Raw genomic sequence first — 26,239 nt, 5'->3', positions numbered from 1 at the left:
TAACCGGTCACTGGCAAAATCTGAGTTTTTTTAATTATTTGACATCCATGGAGAGTCACTTCCCTACATGCTGAAAACATGTTCAGGCACTATGGAGGTTACAGGGTGGAGAGCAAGCAAGTTCATAATTGAGTCAATCAGTGGGGAAACTCAGGTAATGCTTCCAACTTTAATTGAATGTGACATGCTGCCAGATGGCAGGTCTGAAATTCCAATAACAGAGATCGCACGGTACTACCCTCACCTTAGACCCATAGCAGGCAAAATCCCAGAAATTGATCCCAGTGCTCCTATTCTCCTCCTGCTAGGAAAGGACATTCTCAGCTTGCATAAAGTACGCGAGCAGTATAACGGACCCCTCAACACGCAATATGCACAGCACCTAGACCTGGGCTGGGTTGTTGTAGGAGAAGTTTGTCTGGGTGGTGCCCACAAACCCAGCGATGTTAGTATCTTCAAAACCAACATCTTACAGATCGGGCGCTCGTCCTTTCTCAGTCCCTGCAGAAATAACATCCAGATTAAGGAGAAATTGAATGTTCTTTCACAGCAGCCTCAAGCAGGCCTTCTGTCACAAGCTGACGTACACATTAACGTAGAGCCAGACAAATTTGAAGACGCTGTGTTCCAGAGAAACCCTGATGATGACAAGCCTGGTCTGTCAGTTGAAGATAAGATCTTTCTTGATATCATGGATAAAGAGATGTATATGGATGATGAGAACCACTGGGTAGCACCACTGCCGTTGCGCTCCCCTCGATGATCTCTCCCAAACAACAAAGAGCAGGCACTTAAATGTCTTCATACTCTGCAGTGCACACTGGAGAAAAGGCCAGCCATGAGAGAGCACTTTTTCACCTTCATGCAGAAAATGTTTGATAGTGACCAGGCTGAGTCAGCTCCATCTCTGAAACAAGGTGAAGATTGTTGGTATCTCCCTATATTTGGTGTGTAGCATCCTCAAAAACCACAGCAGATAAGAGTGGTCTTTGATTCAAGCGCTCAGTACAATGGGATATCCTTGAATGATACTCTTCTGAGCGGCCCAGATTTAAATAACTTGCTCTTAAGTGTCCTCATGCACTTCCGTAAGGATCACGTGGCAGTTACAGTGGATGTGCAGCAGATGTTTTACTGCTTTGTTGTCCGGGAAGACCATAGAACCTACTTTAGATTTCTTTGGCACAAAGACAATGACCCCAGCAAAGAAATAACAGAATTCAGAATGAAAGTGCACGTCTTTGGTAACAGCCCGTCGCCAGCAGTGGCCAGCTATGGCTTAAGACGTACAGCTAAGCAAGGTGAGAGAGAGTATGGTGTAGATGCCAGGCAGTTTATCATGAGAAACTTTTACGTCGATGACGGATTGATGTCTGTGAACACAGAAGCAGAGGCAGTTAGTCACTTGAAAGGAACGAGGGAAATGCTGGCCGAGTGTAATCTCAGATTACACAAGGTAGCCTCCAATCGCCATCAAGTCATGGAAGCTTTTCTGTAGAGGACAGGGTGAAAGACTTAAAAGACCTGGAAATAGGAGTTGATCCTCTGCCACTTCAGCGAAGTCTAGGGGTGAGTTGGGATTTAGAAACTGACAGTTTTATCTTCCAAGTTTCATGCGAAGTAAAGCCCTTCACTCGCAGAGGCATTTCGTCCACTGTCAATAGCCTGTATGATCCTCTTGGATTTGCTGCTCCTGTAACCATGCAAGGGAAAGCATTAGTGAGAGAATTTTCTGCTGAGCAGTTGTGAATGGGACGCTCCCCTTCCAGTAGACAAAGAGATACAGTGGAAGACCTGGACTGATTCTCTAATTGTTCTTGAGCAGCTCTGCATTCATAGGCCATATGCACAGGTCTCGCCATCACTCACACAGAAAAGAGAGGTGTATATATTTTCTCAGATGCCTCTATGATGGCCATAGCAGCCGTAGCCTATCTTAGAGTTGTAGACACTTGTGGACAAAGTCATGTTGGCTTTATCATTGGCAAATCCAAGCTGACTCCACACCCTGCTCACACAATCCCACGTTTGGAATTGTGTGCTGCCATCTTAGCAGTGGAGCTGGGAGAGCTGATCTCTAATGAGTTGGATGTTGATCTACAAGCAGTTAAGTTCTTTACTGACAGCAGAGTGGTACTTGGCTACATTTGCAATACATCTCGTAGATTCAATCTATATGTCTCAAACAGAGTTGCACGCATCAGAAAGTCTACACAACCACATCAATGGCATTATGTGAGTACAGAACAAAACCCAGCAGACCATGGAACTAGACTAGACTAGACCAGCAGCACTCCTACAGCACACCAGTTGGCTGTCCGGACCATCTTTCCTCAGACACACAGACGCAGTACAAGAGTTGGATGCAAGATGCTTTGAGCTCATTGAACCAGACAGGGATAGTTAGACCACAGGCAACTACTTGTGCAACAAAGGTGACAGAAAAGTCTCTAGGATCACACAGGTTCGAGCGCTTTTCAACATGGAAATCTCTTGTGAGAGGTATTGCTACACTTATTCATGTTGCCAGGTCCTACTCCCATTTTACATGCTCAGTCACTTGTAAAGGTTGGCACTGCTGTAAGAAAGGTAACATTTCAGCAGAATTCACTCAAGCCAAGATCACCATTGTACGACGTGTTCAGCTCGAGAAGTTCAAAGAAGAAATCACTCACATCTTAGAAGGACGGGAACTCCCTAAGCAAAGTCCTCTGAAAAAGTTAAGTCCAGTCATAGATGAAGATGGACTAATCAGAGTCGGAGGTCGGATATCTTCGGCTGATCTTCAAGAAGAAGAAAAACATCCAATAATCATTCCAGCAAAGCACTATGTCTCCACATTGCAAGTCAGACACCACCACATACAAGTAGCTCATCAAGGGCGACATCTGACTGAAAGTGCACTGCGTATGGCAGGACTCTGGATCATCGGAGGCAAAAGACTGGTCTCCAGTGTCAGCCACAAGTGTGTAACCTGTAGGAAGCTCAGGGGTAAGCTAGAGAAACAAAAATGTCAGACCTACCTGCAGACAGGCTCGCGACAGATCCAGAGTTCACCTATGTAGGTTTAGATGTGTTCGGACCATGGAGTGTGACATCACGTCACACTAGAAAGAACAGTACTGAGAGCAAGAGGTGGGCAGTGATGTTTACCTGTTTAAGCACCAGAGCACTTCACCTCAAAGTCATTGAATCCATGTCAGCCTCAAGTTTCATTAACGCCTTGCGATGGTTCCTGTCTATTCGAGGGCCAGTCAGACAGTTCCGATCAGACAGAGGCACTAATTTCATAGGAGCCTGCAAGGAACTGAAAATCAATGTAGAAGATCCAGAGATCAGGAACTATCTACAAGATCATGACACCTTTTGGAAGCGATGGAGGCAAGAGTACCTGTCTACACTGCAAGCCAGGAAAAAGTGGCCAGACGAAAAACGCAATTTACAGGAGGGAGATATTGTCTAGTTGAAGGACAGTGAGGTGAAGCGCAATGAGTGGCATGTTGGGCTCATCGTGAAAACTGTGCCGAGTAAAGACAGCAGAGTACGCAAAGTTGAAGTGAAGATCTTCAAACAAGGGACTGCTAGAATATATCTTAGACCTGTTTCTGAAGTGCTCTTACTCTTGTCCGCTTCTGAGTGAATGTACAGATGGAATTTAGTGGTATAATAGTTACATTATACCAGGCGGGGAATATTATATTTCTCATTTAGGCTCATTTTAGCGCCTCCCCATGGCGATTTTTTGTGTACTGCAGGTATCCAATTTGCATTTAGCAAGTCTTCCTCCATTTTGTTTGCAGTCATAGTTCAGGCAAGCTGCAGTGTGCACGGACTTCCTCATTCTCCCTTTTCGTTTGAGCCTAGGAAAATATAGGCCCGTAAGTCTATAAAATATTAAAACTTGAGCAATGTTAATAGTTTGTAGAAGCCTAAAAAAGAGAATTTACATTTCTATGGTAGCGTTTGCACTGTGTATCTTGTGTTAGTTCAGTCCGTGCTGTATGGGGTATATGCTAGCATGTCCAGGCTTACTGCACCGTATGTTAGCTTTGTAACCTGTGACTGTTACTGTAGTGACCGTAGTCTGATTATTTACTTATGCGGTATTACTGGTTAAAAGTTATGTTTACTTCTGTGAATATCTACAAGGGTAATATAGCGAACTATTTACAGGGTTAAAAGCATTTCATACTTGGAGACAAATGTTAGCTCATTAATGTCTTTATCTCTCATGTACTTATGTACTGAAAAATATAATTTCATTTGTATTTGCAGTTTTACAAGTAAGAATGAAAGGAAAGAATCAAACAAAGAACAAAGGATGTGATTGAACCCGAAGTCCTCAGTAAAGCCACTCCTTTTACAAAGATCTTGATTCTTCTTGGAATTCCTGTTCGCTATCTGTCTAGCTTTGCTCGCAAACACGCATTTGCGAGGGCAGAATACTTGCGGTGGCAATTTGGTGACCAAAAAATACTTATAAACTGAAAGGTTTTGCATTAAACAGTGGTATGTATGTATATATGTTCACTATTAAATGAAAAAAAAAGTGTCTGTAGTGTACAGTGATTGGCGACTGAACGTTCTTCACCTCATTCAGCAGTCAATGGTTGCTTAGCAACGATACCGCACTCTAAAGGAAGTACATTTTTTGGCGGATTACTTGTTTGTCAATTATTATTAAAAATAACTTAATACGTGTCTGAAACATTGTGTATTTTAATATATTTTATGTTGGGCGCCGTTTTATAAAAGCAATAAGTCACTTGAGGCAGTGCGTTACTGCGATTTAATCACAGGGAAGGGAGTTTTAGGCACTCCGCTGCGTGTCGTACCATAAAACATCCTTTCCCGTGATAAAATCACAGTAACCCATGGCCTCTCTGGCTTATTCCTTTATTATCTCATTCATAATATGGTATATGCATTATTATACAGCGGTTCCGGCCACGCTAGCTGATTGGTTGAGAAGCATTATGACCGTGCTGTTATTTTGCCATAACATCACGGGTTTTTCACAAACACTGTATCACTCCGCTGAGACGCCGTTGCTAAGCAATGACTTTGCTAGGAAACGCTCAAGCTATTTGAATGTTTTTACTTCTTACTTTGCGCACGTATAGAAAATGGATACTTTGAAGATTACATTTGACTTACAGCCGATTTGGTCAGACTCTGAAGATGAGACTACACTAAATTCCCAAACTGTCAGTTGGTCTGTGTAATGCTAACCATACACTAGAAGACTTTGAAAAGACTTTTGAAAGACTGAAGTCTGACACCCTCTCACATCTAAAGACAGTGTCACAGTTTTTAGTCACAGATTATGATTTTGAAAAGATCAGTGTCACTATTTACAAGACTGCAACTAGACTTTTGAGATTATTCTCCATCATGCACCTGGTGGAAATATACAAGCAGAGAAAGCCTTTTCCTTCCGCTCTATAGTGGTACAGATGGGAAGATACATTGGCTGAGCATGTAAAGATCTGGGGCTCAGCCCAGGTCACTGTAGAACTGTATATTCTGGTAGATCATCACCCAGAATCTTTTAATTAACCTATAAAATGTGCAGTTACTTTTTTATTTAACATAAAGATTTACACATCAACACAACATGCATCAGTCTTGTTGATTGGATATTATGCACTAAACCATAAAAAACAGTGTAACAGAAAGCAAAAAATAAAAAAAAAAAAAGGAAAAAACGGCAATGATTCTTCAATAATGCCATTCTTAAAGTCCTGAAATATTAAAGCAGTCAGTTTACATTTTAAGTTAATATGATTATTATATTAAAGTGGAGCAGATTTGCCGTTTTTTACAGAGATTTCAGGCACTCACACGTATATTGTCTCTCTCTCTTTCTCTTTCTTTCTGCCGCGCCGCGCGCATGCGCTCGCCCGCAAGCACTCACGTGCGGCCCTGGCGCGTCACTATTTGCATGAGTCAAGACTTAAAACTTATGATAATATTAAACACGGTTGATGAGCTCGTTATTCTGGCGTAGCAACAAGCTTCTTGTCAAGGAACTATAATTTGGCGGAAGGAATCGCTAACATTAAAATATTTTAAATGCCACGTTCACGGCCCAGTTTATTTATTTCTTACTTTATTTATTTAACTGTTGTATAAAAGCAATAGAACACTCGAGGTCGTGTGTTGTCGTTATAACATACTCCCTCTCGTGTTCTATTGCTTAATTAGTTTCTCTTAACTAATTTGTTACTTATTACTTACTTCGCTAGTCTATTCGTCTGTTAGGAAAAGTCCCGTACATCCAATTTCCCCTTTTTGTTATTATCTTACTGTTCTTCGTGATCTTCTTCTTATTATTATTAAGTTGGCTTGAAAAAGCCAACTTACTGTTCTTCTTCTTCTTATTATTATTATTATTATTATTATTATCATTCTACGCTCAAATTTTGTAAGCTTTTCACGGTCCGCAGTTTTTGACGTACAACCACCAAGTTTTGCACAAACGATCCTCATATACGGGAATAGTGCGCTTGTGCTTTTTGGACCGATCCGACGTACGGTTTCCGGAATATTATCATTCAAAGTCGATATTTTTTCCCATAGGGAATGAATGGGTGGACTGTTGGCAGCATGCCACACGTGATGTCACGATGGCCAGAAATTAAGGTAGAACTTCAATGAACATAGCACTAAATTTAAGATGGCACAGAATTTAAGTTGGAACTTCAATTAACATAGCATTAAATTTAAGGTGGAACTGCTATTAATATATCACTAAATTTAAGGTGGAACTCTCTTTATGATAGCACTAAAATTAAGGTGGCAAAGAATTTAAGGTGGAACTTTATTTAAGGTGGCACAGAATTTAAGGTGGAACTGCAATTAACATAGCACTACAATTAAGGGGGCACAGAATTTAAGGTGGAAGTTAGTTTAACAGAGCACTAAATTTAAGGTGGAACGTCAATCAACATAGCACTAAATTTAAGGTGGCACAGAATTTAAGGTGGAAAAGAATTTCAGATGGCACTCAATTTAAGGTAGCACGAAAATTAATTTGGCACAGAATTTAAGGTGGAACTGAAGTTAACATAGCACTAAATTTAAGGCAGCACAGAATTTAAGGTGGAACGTAGTTTAATGTTGCACTAAATTTAACGTGACACAGACTTTAAGGTGGACCTTCATTCATGGTAGCACCTAGCAACGAATTACCATTCACCACAGATACTGCAGCTTCTGCTTAACAAAATTTTGGCAACATTTTAACAAATATCAACAGTCTTCAACCATTTTAACGTTTTAATGTAATTAACTGGCTTTTTGAAAAAGCCAACTTACTGTTCTTCATAATCTTCTTATTAAGTTGGCTTGAAAAAGCCAACTTACTGTTCTTCGTAATCTTCTTATTATTAAGTTGGCTTGAAAAAGCCAACTTACTGTTCTTCGTAATCTTCTTCTTATTATTAAGTTGGCTTGAAAAAGCCAACTTGCTGTTCTTCGTAATCTTATTATTATTAAGTTGGCTTGAAAAAGCCAACTTACTGTTCTTCGTAACCTTATTATTATTCTACACTCAAAATATAAAATGCTACTCCTCCTACAGTTTTCGAGCTAGAACCACGAAACTTGGCAGGATCGTAGGACCCATACCCGATTAGGTTGCTTGTGCTTTTCTAAGCGATCCGACGTACGGTTTTCCCAAAATTAACGTTCAAAGCCGATATTTTTTCCCATAGGGAATGAATGGGCGGAATGTTGGCAGCATGCCACACATGATGTCACAATGGCCCATTAACTCACACACCCATCCAAACTGACGCACGGAACCTAATTTCTCACCCACTCCCAGCCTAATGCTCAGCAGTGTCAGCACACATAATGATTTGTTAAGGTGGAACTGCTTTTAAGGTGGAATTGCACTTAAGTAGCACTGAATTTTAAGGTGGAACTTCTTTTAAGGTAGCAACAAATTAAAGGTTGAACTTCAATTAACATTGGACTAACTTCACGGAGGCACAGAATTTAATGTGGAAATTTAAGGTGGAACTCTTTAAAGTAGCACTAAAATTAAGATGGCACAGAATTTAAGGTGGAACTTCTTTCAAGGTGGCACTGCAATTAACATAGCACTAAATTTGGGGTGCCACAGAACTTAAGGTGGAACTCTCTTTAAGGTAAAACTAAAATTAAGGTGGCACAAAATTTAAGGTGGGACTGCGGGTTAACATTGCATTAATTTTAAGGTGGCACAGAAATTAAGGTGGAACTTAAATTAACCTAGCACTAAAATTAAGGTGGAACAGAATTTAAGGTGGAACTTCTTTCACGGCGGCACATAATTTCAGTTGGAACTCATTTTAAGGTAGCAGGAAAATTGGCAAAGAATTTAAGGTGGAACTTCAAATAACATAGCACTAAATGAAACGTGGTCCAGAATTTATGGTGGAACTTCAAATAACATTTTTAAGGTGGTACAAAATTTTAAGTGAAAATTCATTCACAGTAGCAACTGGCAAAGAATTACTATCCACCACGGATACTGCAGCTTCTGCTTAGGAACATTTTGGCAGTGTTTTAACAGCTATCAACAGTCTTCAACCATTTTAACTTTAACCATTTTAACCATTTTAACTTCTTTTAAGGTAGCACTGAGTTCACAATGACACTGAAATTAAGGTGGAACTGCATTAACTTAGCACTGAATTTAAGATGGAACTTCAATTAACAGCACTAAAATTAAGGTGGCACAGAATTTAAAGTGGAACTTGGTTTAACGTGACACTGCAATTAACATAGCATTAAATTTAAGGTGGCACATAATTTAAGGTAGTGCTAAAATTAAAGTGGCACAGTATTTAATGTGAAACTTCTTTTAAGGCGACACAGAATTTAAGGTGGAACTCTCTTTAAGGCAGCACTAAAATTAAGGTGGCACAAAGTTTAAGGTGGAACTTGATTCACAGTAGCAACTAGCAAAGAATTAAAATCCACCATGGATACTGCAGCTTCTGCTTAGAAACATTTTGGCAACATTTTAACAGCTATCAACAGTCTTCAACCATTTTAACTTTGTTCATTTTTACCATTATAACTACTTTTAAGGTAGCACTGAGTTTACACTGAAACTGAAATTAAGGTGGAACTGCTTTTAAATTAGCACTGAATTTAAGGTGGAACTTCAATTCACATAGCACTAACTTTAAGTTAGCACAGAATTTAAGGTGGAACTTCAATTAACGTAGTACTAAATTTGAGGCGTCACAGAATTTAAGGTGGAACTGCAATTAACATAGCACTAAAATTAAGGTGGCACAAAATTTAAGGTGGAACTTCATTCACGGTAGCAACTAGCAACAAATTACCATCCACGACAGATACTGCAGCTTCTGCTTAACAAAATTTTGCCAACATTTTAACAACTATCAACAGTGTTCAACCATTTTAATGTTTTAACGTCATTAACTGGCTTTTTCAAGCCAACTTAAAGTTCGTTCACGAACTTTCCCTTTCTAGTTAAGTTGGCTTGAAAAAGCCAACTTACTGTTCTTCGTAATCTTCTTCTTCTTATTATTATTATTATTCTACGCTCAAAATATAAAATGCTACTCCTCCTACAGTTTTCGAGCTAGAACCACGAAACTCGTAGGACCCATACCCGCGGGGTGTACTTGTGCTTTTCTAAGCGATCCGACATACGGTTTTCCCAAAATTAACGTTCAAAGTCGAAATTTTTTCCCATAGGGAATGAATGGGCGGAATATTGGCAGCATGCCACACACGATGTCACTCCCAGCCTAATGCTCAGCAGTGTCAGCACACGTAATGATTTGTTAAGGTGGAACTGCTTTTAAGGTGGAATTGCACTTAGGTAGGACTGAATTTTAAGGTGGAACTTCTTTTAAGGTAGAACTGAATTTTAAGGTGGAACTTCTTTTAAGGTACCACTGAGTTTACACTGACACTGAAATTAAGGTGGAACTGCATTTAAGTTAGCAATAAATTAAAGGTGGAACTTCAATTACCATTCGACTAACTTTAAGGAGGCACAGAATTTAAGGTGGAACTCTCTTTAAGGTAAAACTAAAATTAAGGTGGCACAAAATTTAAGGTGGGACTCCAGTTAACATTGCATTGAATTTAAAGTGGCACAGAATTTAAGGTGGAACTTAAATTAACCTAGCACTAAAATTAAGGTGGAACAGAATTTAAGGTGGAACTCTTTAAGGTAGTGCTAAAATTAAGGTGGCACAGTATTTAAGGTGGGACTTCAATTAACATAGTACTAAATTTAAGGTGGCACAAATTCAAGGTGGAACTTCTTTTAAGGCGACATAGAATTTAAGGTGGAACTCTCTTTAAGGCAGCACTAAAATTAAGGTGGCACAAAGTTTAAGGTGGAACTTGATTCACAGTAGCAACTAGCAAAGAATTAAAATCCACCATGGATACTACAACGTCTGCTTAGAAACATTTTGGCAACATTTTAGCTATCAACAGTCTTCAACCATTTTAACTTTGTTCATTTCAACCATTTTAACTCCTTTTAAGGTGGCACTGAGTTTTCATTGACACTGACATTAAGGTGGAACTGCTTTTAAATTAGCACTGAATTTAAGGTGGAACTTCAATTAACATAGCATTAACTTTAAGGAGGCACAGAAGTTAAGGTGGAACTTCAATTAGCATAGTACTAAATTTAAGGTGGCACAGAATTTAAGGAGGAACTTCATTCACGGTAGCAACTAGCAATGAATTACCATCCACGACAGATACTGCAGCTTCTGCTTAATAAAATTTTGGCAACATTATAACAACTATCAACAGTGTTCAACCATTTTAACGTTTTAACGTCATTAACTAACTTTTTCAAGCCAACTTAAAGTTCGTTCACGAACTTTCCCTTTCTAGTTATTATTATTAAGCTATACTCAAAAAACTAAATGCTACTCCTCCTACAGTTTTCAAGCTAGAGCCACGAAGCTTTGCAGGATCGTAGATCCTATACCCGATTAGGTTGCTTGTGCTTTTCTAAGCGATCCGACGTACGGTTTTCGGAAAATTAACATTCAAAGTCGATATTTTTTTCCATAGGGAATGAATGGGCAGTATGTTGGCAGCATGCCACACATGGTGTCACAATGGCCCATTAACTCACACACCCATCCAAACTCACGCACAGAGCCCAATGTCTCACATGCTCACAGCCTAATGCTCAGCAGTATCAGCACACATAATGATTTTTTAAGGTGGAACAGCTTTTAAGGTGGAATTGCACTAAGGTAGCACTGAATTTTAAGGTGGAACTTCTTTTAAGGTAGAACTGAGTTTACACTGACACTGTAATTAAGGTGGAACTGCATGTATGTTAGCACTGAGTTTAAGGTGGAACTTCAATTAGCATAATAAATCTAAGGTGGAAATTCAGTTAACATAACACTAAATTTAGGGTGGAACTGGTATTAACATAGCACTAAATTTAAGATGGCACAGAATTTAAGGTGGAATTTCAATTTACATAGCATAAAATTTTAGGTCGAACCGCTATTAACATATTACTAAATTTAAGGCGGAACAGAATTTAAGGTGGAACTTCAATTCACATAGCATTAAGTTTGAGGTGGAACCGCTATTAACGTATTACTAAATTAAAGGCGGAATAGAATTTAAGGCGGAATTGAAATTGACATTGCATTAAATTTAAGATGGAACTGCTATTAACATAGTACTAAATTTAAGGCGGAATAGAATTTTAGGTGGGACTTCAATTAACATAGCAATAAATTTAAGATGGCACAGAATTTAAGGTGGAACCTCAATTAACATAGCATTGTATTTAAGGTGGATCTACTATTTACATATCACTAAATTTATGATGGCACAGAATTTAAGGTGGAACTTCAATTGCCATAGCATTAAATTTAAGGTGGAACCGCTATTACCATAACACTCAGTTTAAGGTGGAACAGAATTTAAGGTGGAATTATCATTCCATAGCATTAAATTTAGGGTGGCACTTCAATCAACATAGCTCTAAATTTAAGGTGGCACAGAATTTGAAGTGGAACTCTTTTTAAGGTGGCACTAAATTTATGATGGCACAGAATTTAAGGTGGAACTTCAATTACCATAGCATTAAATTTAAGGTGGAACCGCTATTACCATAACACTCAGTTTAAGTTGGAACAGAACTTAAGGTGGAATTATCATTCCATAGCATTAAATTTAAGGTGGCACTTCAATCAACATAGCTCTAAATTTAAGGTGGCACAGAATTTGAAGTGGAACTCTTTTTAAGGCGGCACCAAATTTAAGGTGGAGCAGAATTTAAGGTGGCACTCCATTTAAGGTAGCACGAAAATTTATTTGGCACACAATTTAAGGTGGAACTTCAATTAACATAGCACTAAATTTAAGGCATTACAGAATTTAAGGAGGGACTGATTTCACGTAGCACTAAATTTAAGGTGGCACAGACTTTAAGGTGGAACTTCATTCACGCTAGCATCTAGCAACGAATTATAATCCACCACAGATACCAGATACTGCAGCTTCTGCTTAGCAACATTTTACCAATATTTTAACAACTTTCAAAAGTCTTAAACCATTTTAACGTTTTAACGTAATTAACTGGCTTTTTCAAGCCAACTTAAAGTTCGTTCACGAACTTTCCCTTTCTTTGTAATCTTATTATTATTATTATTTGTTATCTTATTATTATTATTATTATTATTGTTATTATTATTATTATTATTATTATTATTATTATTAAGTTGGCTCCAAAAACTGCTTGTAATAATCTCATTACATTAACTTACATTAAAAGTAAAAAAAAAATGTTTTTACCTTCTCTTTTAAAGTTACCATTTTGGAGCTGCATGTTTTTCCATGGACAGCAATGAGATTACTATTCTCAATTACTCTTATCGTGATGATTTATATCACTTTTCTGAGTATATCATCATCAGTACTTCTAGAACATTGAACTAAACTACATATCATAAAAATTATTTATTATATAAGTTTATTTTTAGCAATTGTTGGATTTTTATGCTATATGTTCTTAAATTGTTTTTTTTCTTTTTTTTTTCTTTTTTTTTATGTGGTCTCCTGACCTGATCCGTTAGCTATAAAACCAGTCGCATATGTCAGTGCTTTTTTCCCCCTATATGGAAGTGGTTGATGAAGATTTGGGTGTTAATTTCCTGACCTTGTGTTTGTGCTGTCCTGTCTGTCTGTCTTTCTTTCAGACTGAGGAAAATCTAGTAATGAAGGAAGCTCTGGGAAACATGAAAAACATCAAAGATAAGCACATGTGCTGGCAAGATGGCCGCCTCTTCGAGGATAAGGAGGACTGGGTGGTGGATAGCTGCACCAAGTGTACCTGCCAGGTAAAGTACCACAGATAGAGAGAATAGGTTTTGGCTATAGTATGATATCTTGCCTAATTTTAGCCTGATTAGTTTTAGTTTCTTGTTCTCCTCTTTATTTTAGATTAATTGGCTTCAGTTTTTTTGCCCCCCTCTTTATTTTAGCTTCTCTCTTTATATAAGCTTTTGTTCCTTGTTCCTCTATTTATTGTATGTTAACCTGATTAGCCTTAGCTCATCTTGTTCTTCTCTTTATTTTAGCTTGAGTAGCTTTAGCTTCAGCTTCTTGTTCCCCTGTTTTTATTGGTAGGAGTCAAAGATTGTGTGTCATCAGATTACTTGTCCTCCTGTGGCCTGTGCCAGTCCGATGTTCCTAGATGGAGAGTGCTGTCCTGTGTGCTTGCGTGAGTAACATTAAGTCTGACTGTGATGTTAGCAGTGTCCCTGGAAAGTTATCTCCAGTCATACAAGACCAGGCCCTTATCTACTTGAACGGAAAAAAATCTTTAAACTATAAGCTCATAGCTAGGTATCAAAAACATATTTGAAATCACCAGTAAAATCTCACCAGTAAGCACATACATAGTTTGTGGTGCTCAAAGAAAAAAATAAAATTTTTTCAAGTTAGCTTCAACTTTTACTAAGCATGTACATACCCGCACAATAAGAAGGGCTTTTTATTGCGTATGTTTGTACCAAATAGAAAGCAGTTGGTTATTTTTATTGAAAAGCATTTGCATTATGAGAGATCCCATTCATATTTAAGCCAGTGAAATGTCCCTGGTAATAATTAGCGACACACACACACACACACACACACAAACATGTATTCTCACCATAGATATTGCAAATTTCCCTTTTTTATGTGTACTGCAATTATTGGTATTAGATACTAACCTTGGTATCACCTTTCCTACTTGGTGTCACCTTTCCTTATTTAGGATACAACCAGCTCAGAGCACTTGAGAACTTGACTGTGATCTGACTCTGCTTTCATAGACCTCTAAAGTTTTGTTGTTATTCTGTAGTTGGTGTCATGCCCAAATTAAGAACTCTGAGTCTAAGAAGTTTTTTTGTCTATGAGGAAATATCATAGAAAGATCACACACCCAGTGGCAAACAAAAATGTTCTGATGCCAATACAATACAGTGCATTGAACTGACATCATAATCCTGCAACTTCACCAAAATGCCGGTGTAAATCAGCAGCTTTGTTTGTTGGGGTGGTTAAGAAGCTTTGGCAGTAGTAGTCTACAGTTATTGTGGCTGCTATTTATATAATACTTTTAATATATAATATTTAACTTATTTTCATGCAATGTTATTTCAATGCCATCGACTGTTGGCTTGCTAGTAGTATGTATGTAGCATTATTTGTATATTGACTTTTTTAACAGTCTTGTAATTCAGAGAATCTGATTACATTTGGGGGGAAAAATGTACACAGGACAAAGCATATTGCTCTGAAACATTTCTGTTTACCACACTTTTGCTTTTCGTAAACGGCAATCATTTTTTTCCCAAAGACAGAAAGTCTGCTTAGAATGACGCACAGCTTCAAATGTCTGTTGATTGTGTGCGCTCCAGTGAAGTTTCCATTCATATTGTTGAGTGATACTAAAGAGATGAAGTTGGCCACCATGCATTGGTGCACATACCAAAATATACTTTGGTCGTTTGTATGTGAAGCCTGAGCTGCTGGTATGTTTGGGCCAGCAGAGTGTATGAGTCACCATGTTTACTGAATTTAATGATACGTCACTGTTATTATTTTATAGCCTGTTGTATTCTAAAGGCTAACCACCCATTGTTATTGCAGTGCATTAAGCACCAGCACTGGATGCTTCCACCCTGTGAAGTGGTCACAATGGGCTTAGAATGATGATGTCATGTATAACTCAACTTCCAAAACGTCTTGGCCAGGGCTTGTCTATTTACTTCATTTTTCTAAACTTTCCCAATGAGAAGGACTACAAAGGGTGTGGCAAGGTCAAAATACTAATATACTAACGAGCACGTGTGCATGTTTATAGCTAAAGACAGTGAGGATGGTTGGTCGCCTTGGTCTGAGTGGACGGAGTGCACAGTCACATGTGGGACCGGCACTCAGCAAAGAGGCAGGTCATGTGATGCCACCAGTAACCCCTGCAGCGGCCCATCTATCCAGACCCGCAGGTGCAGTCTGGCCAAATGTGACAGCCGAGGTGAGAAAGTCCAGCCGTACATGCATCATATCCCATTATATAGTGAAGTCCAGCATTGTCTGGGCGGGCTGGGAATTTATCTTTTATTAGCACCACAAGAACTGCAACAGCATATAGATTTCTCCTATGCTTGGTTTCTAGGTGTGTCCTTTTTATAATAGGATAGAGTTTCATTACTAGTAATCATAAATACAGAATTAAGCATGTCATACACTTTTAAAAAGCTTGGCTTGAACATACAGTTCTAAGAAAAAACCTGAAATTGGTGAACCTTACATTAATATGGAGGTTCCTTTAACTTTTAAAGGGATACGCTGGCCATGTGGAATTGTTGTAAACATGCCTACTTGCCTCTTATCTTGTGATCCCATAGCAGTCTATAAGGATTTTTTGGTTTAAAGACCAGGAATCCCCTCCTGCCCCCCAAGCTTCTGATGATGTATCCTAAAGGTCGAAGTTAATTTTGAAAGACTACAAGTGTTTTGAGGTGGATACCTGGGGCAGACTGGTTTGAATTTCTTCAACAAAATTATTCCTTTAACAAACTAAGCAAATAAATAGTTTAGTGCTATATCATTAATTCTAGCCAGCACCACAGCTGTATTCATTAACCTGGCTAGCTATCAGAATTCGCTGAGTGCCATAGAAATTCCCAAATGTTGTGTGATGTCTTTGCTTAATGCATGCTGGGTAATCTGGTGAGAGAACACTTTTGGCCAAAAACACAAAAACAATACAAAACTGTGAATTCTGTCAAACTAATGAAACTGATGGCATAACATGAGAAATAACATATTAAATGCTAGCTTTAGGTCGTGAAGGTTCTTCCCACTCGCACATTTTGCAGGAATGTTTTTTAAGGGAAAACCTACCAAAAGTTTATTTATGAAAAACAGATGGTCGTTTTATAGCAGGGGTGCCCAGCTGGAAATCTATTATCTCTGCAAAATTTGGTTCCGTCACTCGCCTAAATGCATGTGATTCATGTAATCTTCGAGGTCATGAACATTTTCTTTTTACCATTTTCAAATCTTTTATCTGTTTTTTTTTCTTTTGTTTTTTTTTCCTTTTTCCATTTCCTCAATCAGAACAAAAAAATGTCAAACTCGTTAATCGCTTCTGGAATAGATTATTTCTATTGTTTAGACCAAAGTCAATTGGGTTACATAACACGTTAGTCCCAAATGACTGTTCAGTTCTTAGAATTCAACATAGCATGTCACCAAGCTTTTCATTAGGAACTGTAGGGCTGCAAATTTACAATGCCTTTTGTTTTTCTCTGTTTTTTTGTTTTTATTTATGAAGCTGATGGCGATAGGGTGAGGAATTTAAATGACATTTTATCATGAGGCCTCAGTAAGAGTTTGATGAATGCCATATGGCTGTGGTGTTCCAAGGCAAGATGACTTCCAGCACTCTGAATGATTCATAAAAAAACTGTTCTTTAACAATGAACATACAGCTGCTATTTGGCATTTTGGACAATCTTGGACAAAGTGCTGAATAGGCCTTTTTTTAAAATCACGCTCCATAATAAGAATGTGTAAAGATTATATAGAGAACACTAAGCGAGTGTGGATGCAACAGAAAATGCCCTGACTGTTTTCACAGTTCGTCAGGATGGTGGCTGGAGTCTGTGGTCTCCTTGGTCCTCCTGTTCACTGACATGTGGAGAAGGACAGATTACCAGAATCCGCCACTGTAACTCCCCTGTGCCCCAGCTTGGAGGAAAAGACTGTGAAGGCAGCGGCAGAGAGACACAGCACTGTGAAGCCAAGCCCTGCCCAAGTGAGTGAATACATTCAGACTTTTTCAGCTGCACACACATTGGCATTTCATATGCAGAAAGGCAGCATTTCACATCAAACCGTTCTGAATGACTCATATCTTAAAGATTTATTTATGCTGATGTTTTGAAAAATTTGTGGAATTCCTCTCTAAAGAATGCAAAATACAACAAAGTACAATCACATTTCAATTGCATCAACAAATAGAAGTGAAATGTGGAATGCCATTTATCAAACAATAATGCAGTATTAAGTGCAATAAAGAAACTCTACTTTTTTAGTATAATACACTCACAGGTCACTTTAGCAACCCCTCCCTTGCTGATAGACAGTCAGAAATGTACAGTTAAAAACTAAAGCACATCTTGGTGGTTCCTTTTTTGAGTTCATATGCTTATGTTTGCAGTTGATGGAGGCTGGGGCCCATGGTCTCCCTGGGCAATATGCTCTGCCACCTGTGGCGGGGGAGTGCGGGGTCGGACCAGAGTCTGTAACAGCCCTCAGCCTCAGCACGGTGGCAAAAGGTGCTCTGGAGAAGCCAAGGACAGCGAGGCCTGCAACAAGCAGGACTGCCCCATGGGTATGTTAACAGCAAGCACTGTCCGCCTCTGCCTTGTTCCCAAAACTGTCTTTGTTTTAGTTCTCTGCCCCAGACAAACTTCTCATCTGGAATGTTTCAAGCTCTCTCTATGTAATGGCCTTTTCTCGACAAGCACTGGTTATCTCTGTTGATGCTGGCTGACATGACACAAGAAGAAATGTTTAGACGCATTGCCCCTCATGTGAACTTCTGGCATTATTTTGGGTTCCTGAGTTTGACAAAGCTTGTATGGCAAGACGTTAAGGGCTTGGGTCTGTCTCTCTCTTTCTTTTTTGCCCTTCTCTCTCTGATCTTTTCTTCCTCTCTCTCTCCTGTTCCCTTTCACTTTCTCCCCTGTTCTTATCCTGTCCCTGTCTTGCCCTAAACCCTCTTTCTCCCTTCCCCTCTCTCGCTCTCTCTCTCTCTCTCTCTCTCTCTCTCTCTCTCTCTCTCTCCCCCTCTCCCCCCCTCTCTCTCTTTTTCTCATTTTTTCTTTCTCTCATTCTCCCCTTAATTTTCTTTTGGTCTTTCCCTCACTCTCAACATCGCTGTCTTTTTTTTTCTCATACCCTGTCAATGTCTCAATATCTCACATTTTCTCCATCTCTCTCTCTCTCTCTCTCTCTCTCTTTTTCCCTCTTTTTCTTGCACTCTTTCTCAAACTCTCTAAATGTCTGTCTTTTTCTCTCTCTCACCCTTTCTCACTCTCTGTTCTTTTCTCTCTGTCTCTCTCTCTCTCTCTCTTTCCCTCTTTTTCTTGCACTCTTTCTCAAACTCTCTCAATGTCTGTCTTTTTCTCTCTCTCACCCTTTCTCACTCTCTGTTCTTTTCTCCCTCTCTCTCTCTCTCTCTCTCTCTCTCTCTCTCTCTCTCTTTTTCCCTCTTTTTCTTGCACTCTTTCTCAAACTCTCTCAATGTCTGTCTTTTTCTGTCTCTCACCCTTTCTCACTCTCTGTTCTTTTCTCTCTCTCTCTCTCTCTCTCTCTCTCTCTCCCTCTTTTTCTCACACTCTTTCTCAAACTCTCTCAATGTCTGTTCTTTTCTCTCTCTCTCTCTCTCTCTCTCTCTCTCTCTCTCTCTCTCTCAGATGGCTGTCTGTCCAATCCCTGTTTTGGAGGGGTGGACTGCACCAGTGCACCGGACGGCTCATGGGAATGTGGTCCCTGCCCTGTTGGTTTCCGTGGCAATGGAACTATTTGTGAGGATGTCAATGAGGTAAGAGGGGAAAAGGACCTGGAAAGAATGTGTTAATGCAGTCAGCACCCTTAAATCAGCTCACATAGCCTATATCACTTTGGCACTGACACCATGCACCAAATACGGTCCTGTTTGTTAATCCAGCTTTAGTTTATTTATCCATGATGCTGCTCAAAAAGCTATCTAAGAAAGAAAATGGGTAGTGCATAAAATGTATAGTTCCATTTCTGAAATCTGTTTGGCTGTACCACGTTTGAAGCTGATGTATATATTCAGTATTGGGGTGGAGGGTGGGGTTCTTAGATGCATCGCAATGTGGACGTGAACAATTCTGAATCAATTCACAAATGTCAAAAATTGATTTTCTAAATTTTAATGTTCATCTTAAATCTCTCTTAAATCTCTCTCTTTGCCTTTCGTTAGCTACTAGCTAGGTGAGACCGCGTTGCTATGTGACCTGCAGTCTGCATGCCAGTTCTCAGTCGTTGAGAACTAGGGCTTTCACGCTATGTTGCACATGTCCCGTCTCAAAGATATTTTGCTGACACAGCGAACCCCGCACTCTCTACAACAAGACCAAAACCGAAGTTATTAAATCACTAAAGAAACGGGTAGGACAGCTGTAACATGATGGGTGGATATCCATATAATCCTATGTCACTGTAACAGCGCATTTTATCACAGATAAATGGCAGCCTGCGTCTCATGTGCTCCAATCAAGAGCCGTGAATGAGAGCCTTCTAGTTCACTTGCCACATCACTTCCATTTGTTTTATTAATAAAAGATATTGGAAGTATATTCATTATGGATCATTACAAATACTTTGCTTTAAAAGTACCAAGTCCTCACACAGTGAGAAAATAGAAATCCTGTATAGAAAAAAAGATGCATCAAGATGCATCGATAATCATTTTATAATCGCATCGCAGCCCTCTGAATCGTAATCGAATCGAAACGTGAGGTGCCTAGAGATTCCCACCTTTACTCAATATACACATACGAGTCAAATTCTTTATTAACGTACAGAGTTATTTAAAAAATACTGCTAATAGAAACATCCCTGCACAGACTATTCTACATTCACTGCTATTATGGCATTGTGTGTTTAATTTCTAGTGTGATTTGGTGCCTGATCTGTGCTTCAAAGTGGGCGGGCGCCACCGCTGCATGAACACTGACCCTGGGTTCCACTGCCTTCCCTGTCCTCCTCGCTACAAAGGCAACCAGCCCTTTGGCATGGGAGTAGAAGCCGCCAAGAACAACAAACAGGTTAGCCTAACATTTTTTTTTGGGGTCATAGCATACGAGTGGATCAGACACAGCAGTGCTGCTGGAGTTTTTAAACACTGTGTCCACTCGCTGTCCACTCTATTAGACACTCCTACCTTGTCAGTTCACTGTCAGTAAAGTCAGAGACGATAGCTCATCTGCTGCTGCACAGTTTGTGTTGGTCATCCTCTAGTCCTTCATCAGTGGTCACAGGATGCTGCCCACAGGACGCTGTTGGCTGGATATTTTTGGTTGGTGGACTATTCTCAGTCCAGCAGTGACACTGAGGTGTTTAAAAACTTCAGCAGCACTGCTGTGCCTGATCCACTCAGACCAGCGCGACACACACTAACACACCACCACCACATCAGTGTTACGGCAGTGCTGAGAATGATCCACCACCCAAATAGTACCTGCTCTGTGAGGGTCCATGGGGGTCCTGACCACTGAAGAACAGGGTAAAAGGGGGCTATCAAAGTAGGCAGAGAAACAGATGGACAACAGTCTGTAATTGTAGAACTACAAAGAGCACCTATATAGTAAGTGGAGCTGATAAAATGGACAATGAGCATATAAACAAGGAGGTCATAATGTTATGCCTGATCAGTGTATTTAGGGTAAAGGAGAAGTCAAAGTGATTATAATAGACATTTAAAGCATGCAGTTGAATGCAATTTAATCATAAGTTGTCTGCTAAGCGTCATACTTGTGGCTAAACTCTGCAAGTTTTGTAGTAATACTCTGATTTTAATTTTAAGTTATGGTGAGAAACATTGGTTAAAATGGCAAATTTAAAATCATGTAAGACAGTGACACAGATCAAATTAAAAATAAGACTACCAAGAGACATAGAGTTTTAATTAAATGCTGAGTTAAAGAGATGTGTTTTCAAATGTTTTGTAAAAGCTTAGCTCTGAGGTTAACTGTCTGATAAAAGGTGGAATTTAGAAGCATAATAACTGAAAGAGGCCTCTCCAACTTTTCTGTATTTTATGGAAGGTATTTGCAGAGGGCCAGTATCTACAGATCTTAGATCACATGCTGGAACATAAGCAAACAGATATTCTGCAATGTAAACAGGTGCTAGGCCACTTAGAGGCTTAAAAACTAGTAGCAGAACTTAAAAATCTATACTGAAAGACACAAGTAGCCAATGCAGTTCTTTCGAAACAGGAGTGATATGAGCTTTTTTTTTGTTCTTTGTTAGAATCTGTACTGCTGCATTTTGTATGAGTTGTAGAGTATTATTTTCTTAGGGAGCCCACTAAGAAGAGCACTACAATAATCAACTCTGCTTGCAACAAATGCATGAATAAGTTTCTCTGCGTCACCCTGAGATAGAAAAGGCCGAACTGTAGCAATATTTCTCAAATGATTAAAAGCTACTTTTGTGAGTATGTTTCTATGTGGGATAAAACAGAGCTCGGAGTCTAAGATTATACCCAGGTTTTGTACTTCAGGTTTGGTATATGAAGCTAAAGAGATAAAAATCTCAAGGCCTAGCTCTAAAAGTCATGGTTTGCATTAACTGTTTAATGGAATAATTGACATACAACATTAAAATGTGCTTGAAATGATGTTCTTACTGTTGATTCTACAACCCCATTTTCAGAAAACTTGGAATGCTGTGCAAAATGTAAATTAAAACAGAATGCAGAGATCATTTGAAGCCTATATTTAATTGAAAGTAGCACAGAGACAACATATCAAATGGTATCTATGGTACATAATATCATTAAAAGATTCAGAAAATCCAGTGAAATCTCTGTATGCCAAGGCCAAGGTCCAAAAACAGTTTTGGAAGGCCGTGATCTTGGGCCCTCAGGCAGCACTACATTAAAAACAGACACGTTTCTATAGTGGAAATCACTGCATGGGCTAAAGAACACTTCGGAAAACCACTGTCTGTGCCATCCAGACGTCTTTTTCAGGGAAAGCTTTGCTTATGTCTGCAAGACAACATCAAACCACGTTCTGCATCTATTACAACAGCGTGGCTCTATAGTAAATGAGTCCGGGTGATAAACTGGCCTACCTGCAGTCCACACCTATCAACCACTGAAAACATTTGGCACATTATAAAATAAAATGCTGTCTTTGTATTAATTTCTCTGAACTGTTGAGCAGCTGAAATCCTACTTCAAGAAAGAATGGGAAAACATTTCACTTTCAAAGCTACAGCAATTGGTCTCCTCAGTTCCCACAAGCTTACAGAGTGTTGTTAAAAGAAGACGTAATGTAAACTAATTAAAGGTGGTAAACATGCCCTGTCCCAACTTTTTTTTTTGCTGGGATTGAGTTCAAAATGGGACATATATTTTTCAAAACCAATAGTTTCCCAGTTTCAACATTTGATATGCTGTCTTTGTATTAATTTCAATTAAATATAGGGTTTGCATGATTTTCATATCATTGCGTTCTATTTTTTATTTACATTTTATTTACATTAAGCGTCCCCACTTTTTTTGGAAACAGGGTTGTAGATGTGAGAATGAGACGTGAAAAAACAACTGTGTTTAGCTTTACAGAAAGTCTTTGGCATGTCAGGTTACCATATTTATGTGTGTGGAAGAGTGTGTGCTGAGTTATTTAGCTCTTGTGTATATGTGTGAATGAGAGTGTGTCAGAGAGTGCAGTACCATGTGAATGCAACATGCCTTGACTGTGAATCACACACACACAAACAATCTAGATCATGTATCTTTTGGCACTAGCCATTAAGTGCATTTCAGTCATGTTCCAACTTTCCTGTCCCCCCTACACACACAAACACACACACCACTAGTAACTCTTCTTCTAACTGTGTCAACAACACTGTAAGCATTTAGGAACACTATAAGCATTTGGGAACTGAGGAGACCAATTGCTGTAGCTTTGAAAGTGAAATGTTTACAGTGGAAACTTAGTCCATATATTTTGTGATTGTGCTTAAGTAGTCAATGGTCTGCACTGGGCAGTAGGCTGCACCACACAGACAAAACACTAGTATAGTGATTATATTGTTACATATTGCAAATCACCTTGCAATACTCACAGAAAAACAATTATGAGGAGATTTGAGATAATCCACTTGCATAATGAAGAGGGAAAGACAAAGGAAAAAAAGTGAATAAATGGGGTTTAAAAATGATTAAAAGGCCTAGAGAAAACAGAATTCCTAATGACTGTGCAAGACCTGGTGGACAACCCAGACTGTCACCATCAGATAAACAGAACTTAAGGCTTCCTTCTTTTGGGAGAGAAAAGAATAGTGAGATAATCCAGCTCTAGTCTTGCTTCAGATTTGAAAAACCCCACAAGTGTTTCTGTCCATCCTTCCACTGTGAGAAGAACTCAACACTATGGAACTGAAAGGATATGTAGCTGTCAAGAAGTCCTCACTGAAAAACAGGAAGTCGGAGAAACAAAATAACAAAACAATAAACATAAACAAACAAATAAGCTGCTGGTGTTCTTCGAACAGACTCCAGCAACAAAATGTTACTTGGATCATAAGAAGGAGAAAATGCAACAGACTGCAAAACAGAACTTTGAAGGTGTGGGAAAGTATTTATGCAAATTTGTTTTGATAAACTAACAGCAATTTGCTGAAAAGAAAGGGAAAGGAAGAACACACTAAATACTAAAATATTTTATGATTTATTTAGTTTTTGAGGCCTCTGTGTAATATTCTGTTAAATATATGACAAATATATTATAGAAATATATTTTTCTTGATACTGAAATATTAGTAACTTGCTCTTAATGGCAATTTTGGCTGAAGACTATACAGATGAAGGATGGTCTCTGATTTTTGCACAGTACTGTATATCATGTTCTTTCTTATGGTTTTGCTATAGATCCACTTTCTACTTTTGAAATCCATCAATAAATCAGCACTGTAAGCACCATCTGCCACATTTCCTTTTCAGTTCCTTTTCTTTCATTAACAAACTACTACTGCACTGTAACCTTTTCAAGCTCTAATTCAGCGCAAAAGATATCAGAGGCACCAAACAGTCAGTATAATGGTCTGCCTCCATTGTCAAGGATACGGGTACCTTTCAGCATCTTGAGACAATCTGCCACGTTTCCTTTTCCAGTTTCTTTTGTTCTGCAGTCTGTGTTATTAGCCTAAAAAGACTGAATCATGATTCCGACACAGCTGCCATGGCATCTGTTTGTGGTGCCCTTCCAGCTCCCTTTTATCCACTGATATTATATTATATATAATATCGATAATATAGAGTTCTTGGAAAGTTGACACGCTGTCGGCTCTGCCAAAATGTTGCAGAATATCCCTGTTAAATCACTTTGTCGACCTCCAGGCTTCCAAAGCTTTGATCCAATGCCACAGAGTTGCAAATTGACCAGGAACTGATGAAAACAGTTCACTCATAGCTGGCACGATTTTGCCAGATTTCACAGCTGAGATGAAAGGGACTCTCTTTAGATAAACCTGTCTAATTGTGCTTTGTGATCTTTTGAATTGGACGAGCTACATGCTGGTTTTTAATGGCTGAAACAGTTCCACGGCAGCTGCCCAACACAAACATACAAGTCAGTGGGAATACACAGTAGATGTTGTCTTAAACTTTTGCAGTTTAATCTGGCCAGTGAAGGCCACAGCATTGCACTTAGCCACTAGTCAGTTTAGCTTGTCCATAAGGCTGTATCATTAGTGAATAGAAACAGATGTTTGGAATAGGTGAGCTTAGAATGATATTTCCTATAACTTAAAGGGCTTTTTACATTTTCAACATACATAAGGATTTTGCTAGATCAAGTTTAGCAATCACTCAGCTAACACAGGCAAAGTCCTTAGGAAAGTCTGACCATTTGGTGGCCGTCTTAGCAACACCCTAGGGCAGTAATTTCCACTCATACAAGATTAGGCTCCTATCTCTTTGAATAGAGGCTTATACAACTGAAACCAAAGTCACATTAAGATTTCAGAAACATATTTGCAATTACTGGTTAAGTCTGACAAAATCACAAATAGTTTGTAGTTTTTGGATAAAATTATGCACAAAACATGGCTGTTTGTATTGAAAGGTGGGACATTCCCTGTGAACAGATGCCATGTTGAGCATTACTGGCTATCTTGTTAACCAGTGAACGGCCTTCTCCTCCTTTATAATGTCTGTGGCATAGGTTCTTTACTGTCAGTATGCTCTGATAATAGCAAACCAAACAGGAAAGTCTTCAGTTTCTTCAATCTCTATTCTGCAGGTGTGCGAACCAGAAAACCCTTGCAAGGACAAAACCCATAACTGCCACAGGTTTGCTGAGTGCATCTACCTCGGCCACTTCAGTGACCCCATGTATAAATGTGAGTGTAAGATTGGCTATGCTGGCGATGGCTTCATCTGTGGAGAAGACTCCGATCTGGATGGTTGGCCCAACCAGAACTTGGTGTGTAGAGCCAATGCCACCTACCACTGCAAGAAGGTATGCTGACACCATATGGATGAATTCACTTCATTCACTAGAGATTGTTGCCCCTTCTCATAGGCTCTATGTCTGAATTTTTGGCTTTGTTACTTAATAAGAAAAAATGAACAAGCATTTTTCCCTCTGCATAAGTCTAGAAATAGAAGGTTTGTTCTCTTTCATTTAGGACAACTGCCCCAACCTACCTAACTCTGGTCAGGAGGACTTTGACAAGGATGGTCAAGGAGACGCCTGTGACAAGGATGATGACAACGATGGAATAATTGATGAGAGAGTAAATTATCTTAAAGTCTCTGAAATTTAATGTTTAGATCTTTAAAGTGCAGGCTCTGTGGAACCATTCCAAATCTCAAAACTTACACTAAAAGCTTCTAAAAGCTTCAATGACTGGTTAGAATGGTTCTACAGAGCATGCACTT

General features: G+C 39.0%; 1 protein-coding gene across 3 annotated transcripts in view; it reads left to right on the top strand.

Annotated features, from left to right (window-relative positions):
- thbs2a (thrombospondin 2a) overlaps positions 1-26,239 on the top strand; it is a 55,355-nt gene that overhangs the window by 18,392 nt on the left and 10,724 nt on the right. For all 3 annotated transcript variants that reach the window (XM_036583091.1, XM_036583092.1, XM_036583090.1), the window contains exons 6-14: positions 13,230-13,370; positions 13,660-13,753; positions 15,383-15,553; positions 17,165-17,341; positions 17,747-17,920; positions 19,008-19,135; positions 20,235-20,387; positions 25,599-25,817; positions 25,987-26,094. In XM_036583091.1, the coding sequence (XP_036438984.1) occupies positions 13,230-13,370; positions 13,660-13,753; positions 15,383-15,553; positions 17,165-17,341; positions 17,747-17,920; positions 19,008-19,135; positions 20,235-20,387; positions 25,599-25,817; positions 25,987-26,094 (1,365 nt within the window). The remainder of the gene's footprint in view (positions 1-13,229; positions 13,371-13,659; positions 13,754-15,382; positions 15,554-17,164; positions 17,342-17,746; positions 17,921-19,007; positions 19,136-20,234; positions 20,388-25,598; positions 25,818-25,986; positions 26,095-26,239) is intronic.

The sequence above is a fragment of the Colossoma macropomum genome, unplaced genomic scaffold (assembly GCF_904425465.1).
Source record: "Colossoma macropomum unplaced genomic scaffold, Colossoma_macropomum, whole genome shotgun sequence".
In the NCBI taxonomy this organism is placed as follows: Eukaryota; Metazoa; Chordata; class Actinopteri; order Characiformes; family Serrasalmidae; genus Colossoma; species Colossoma macropomum.
Note: the sequence above shows the minus strand (reverse complement) of the source record. Positions and strands in the feature narration are given on the sequence as shown.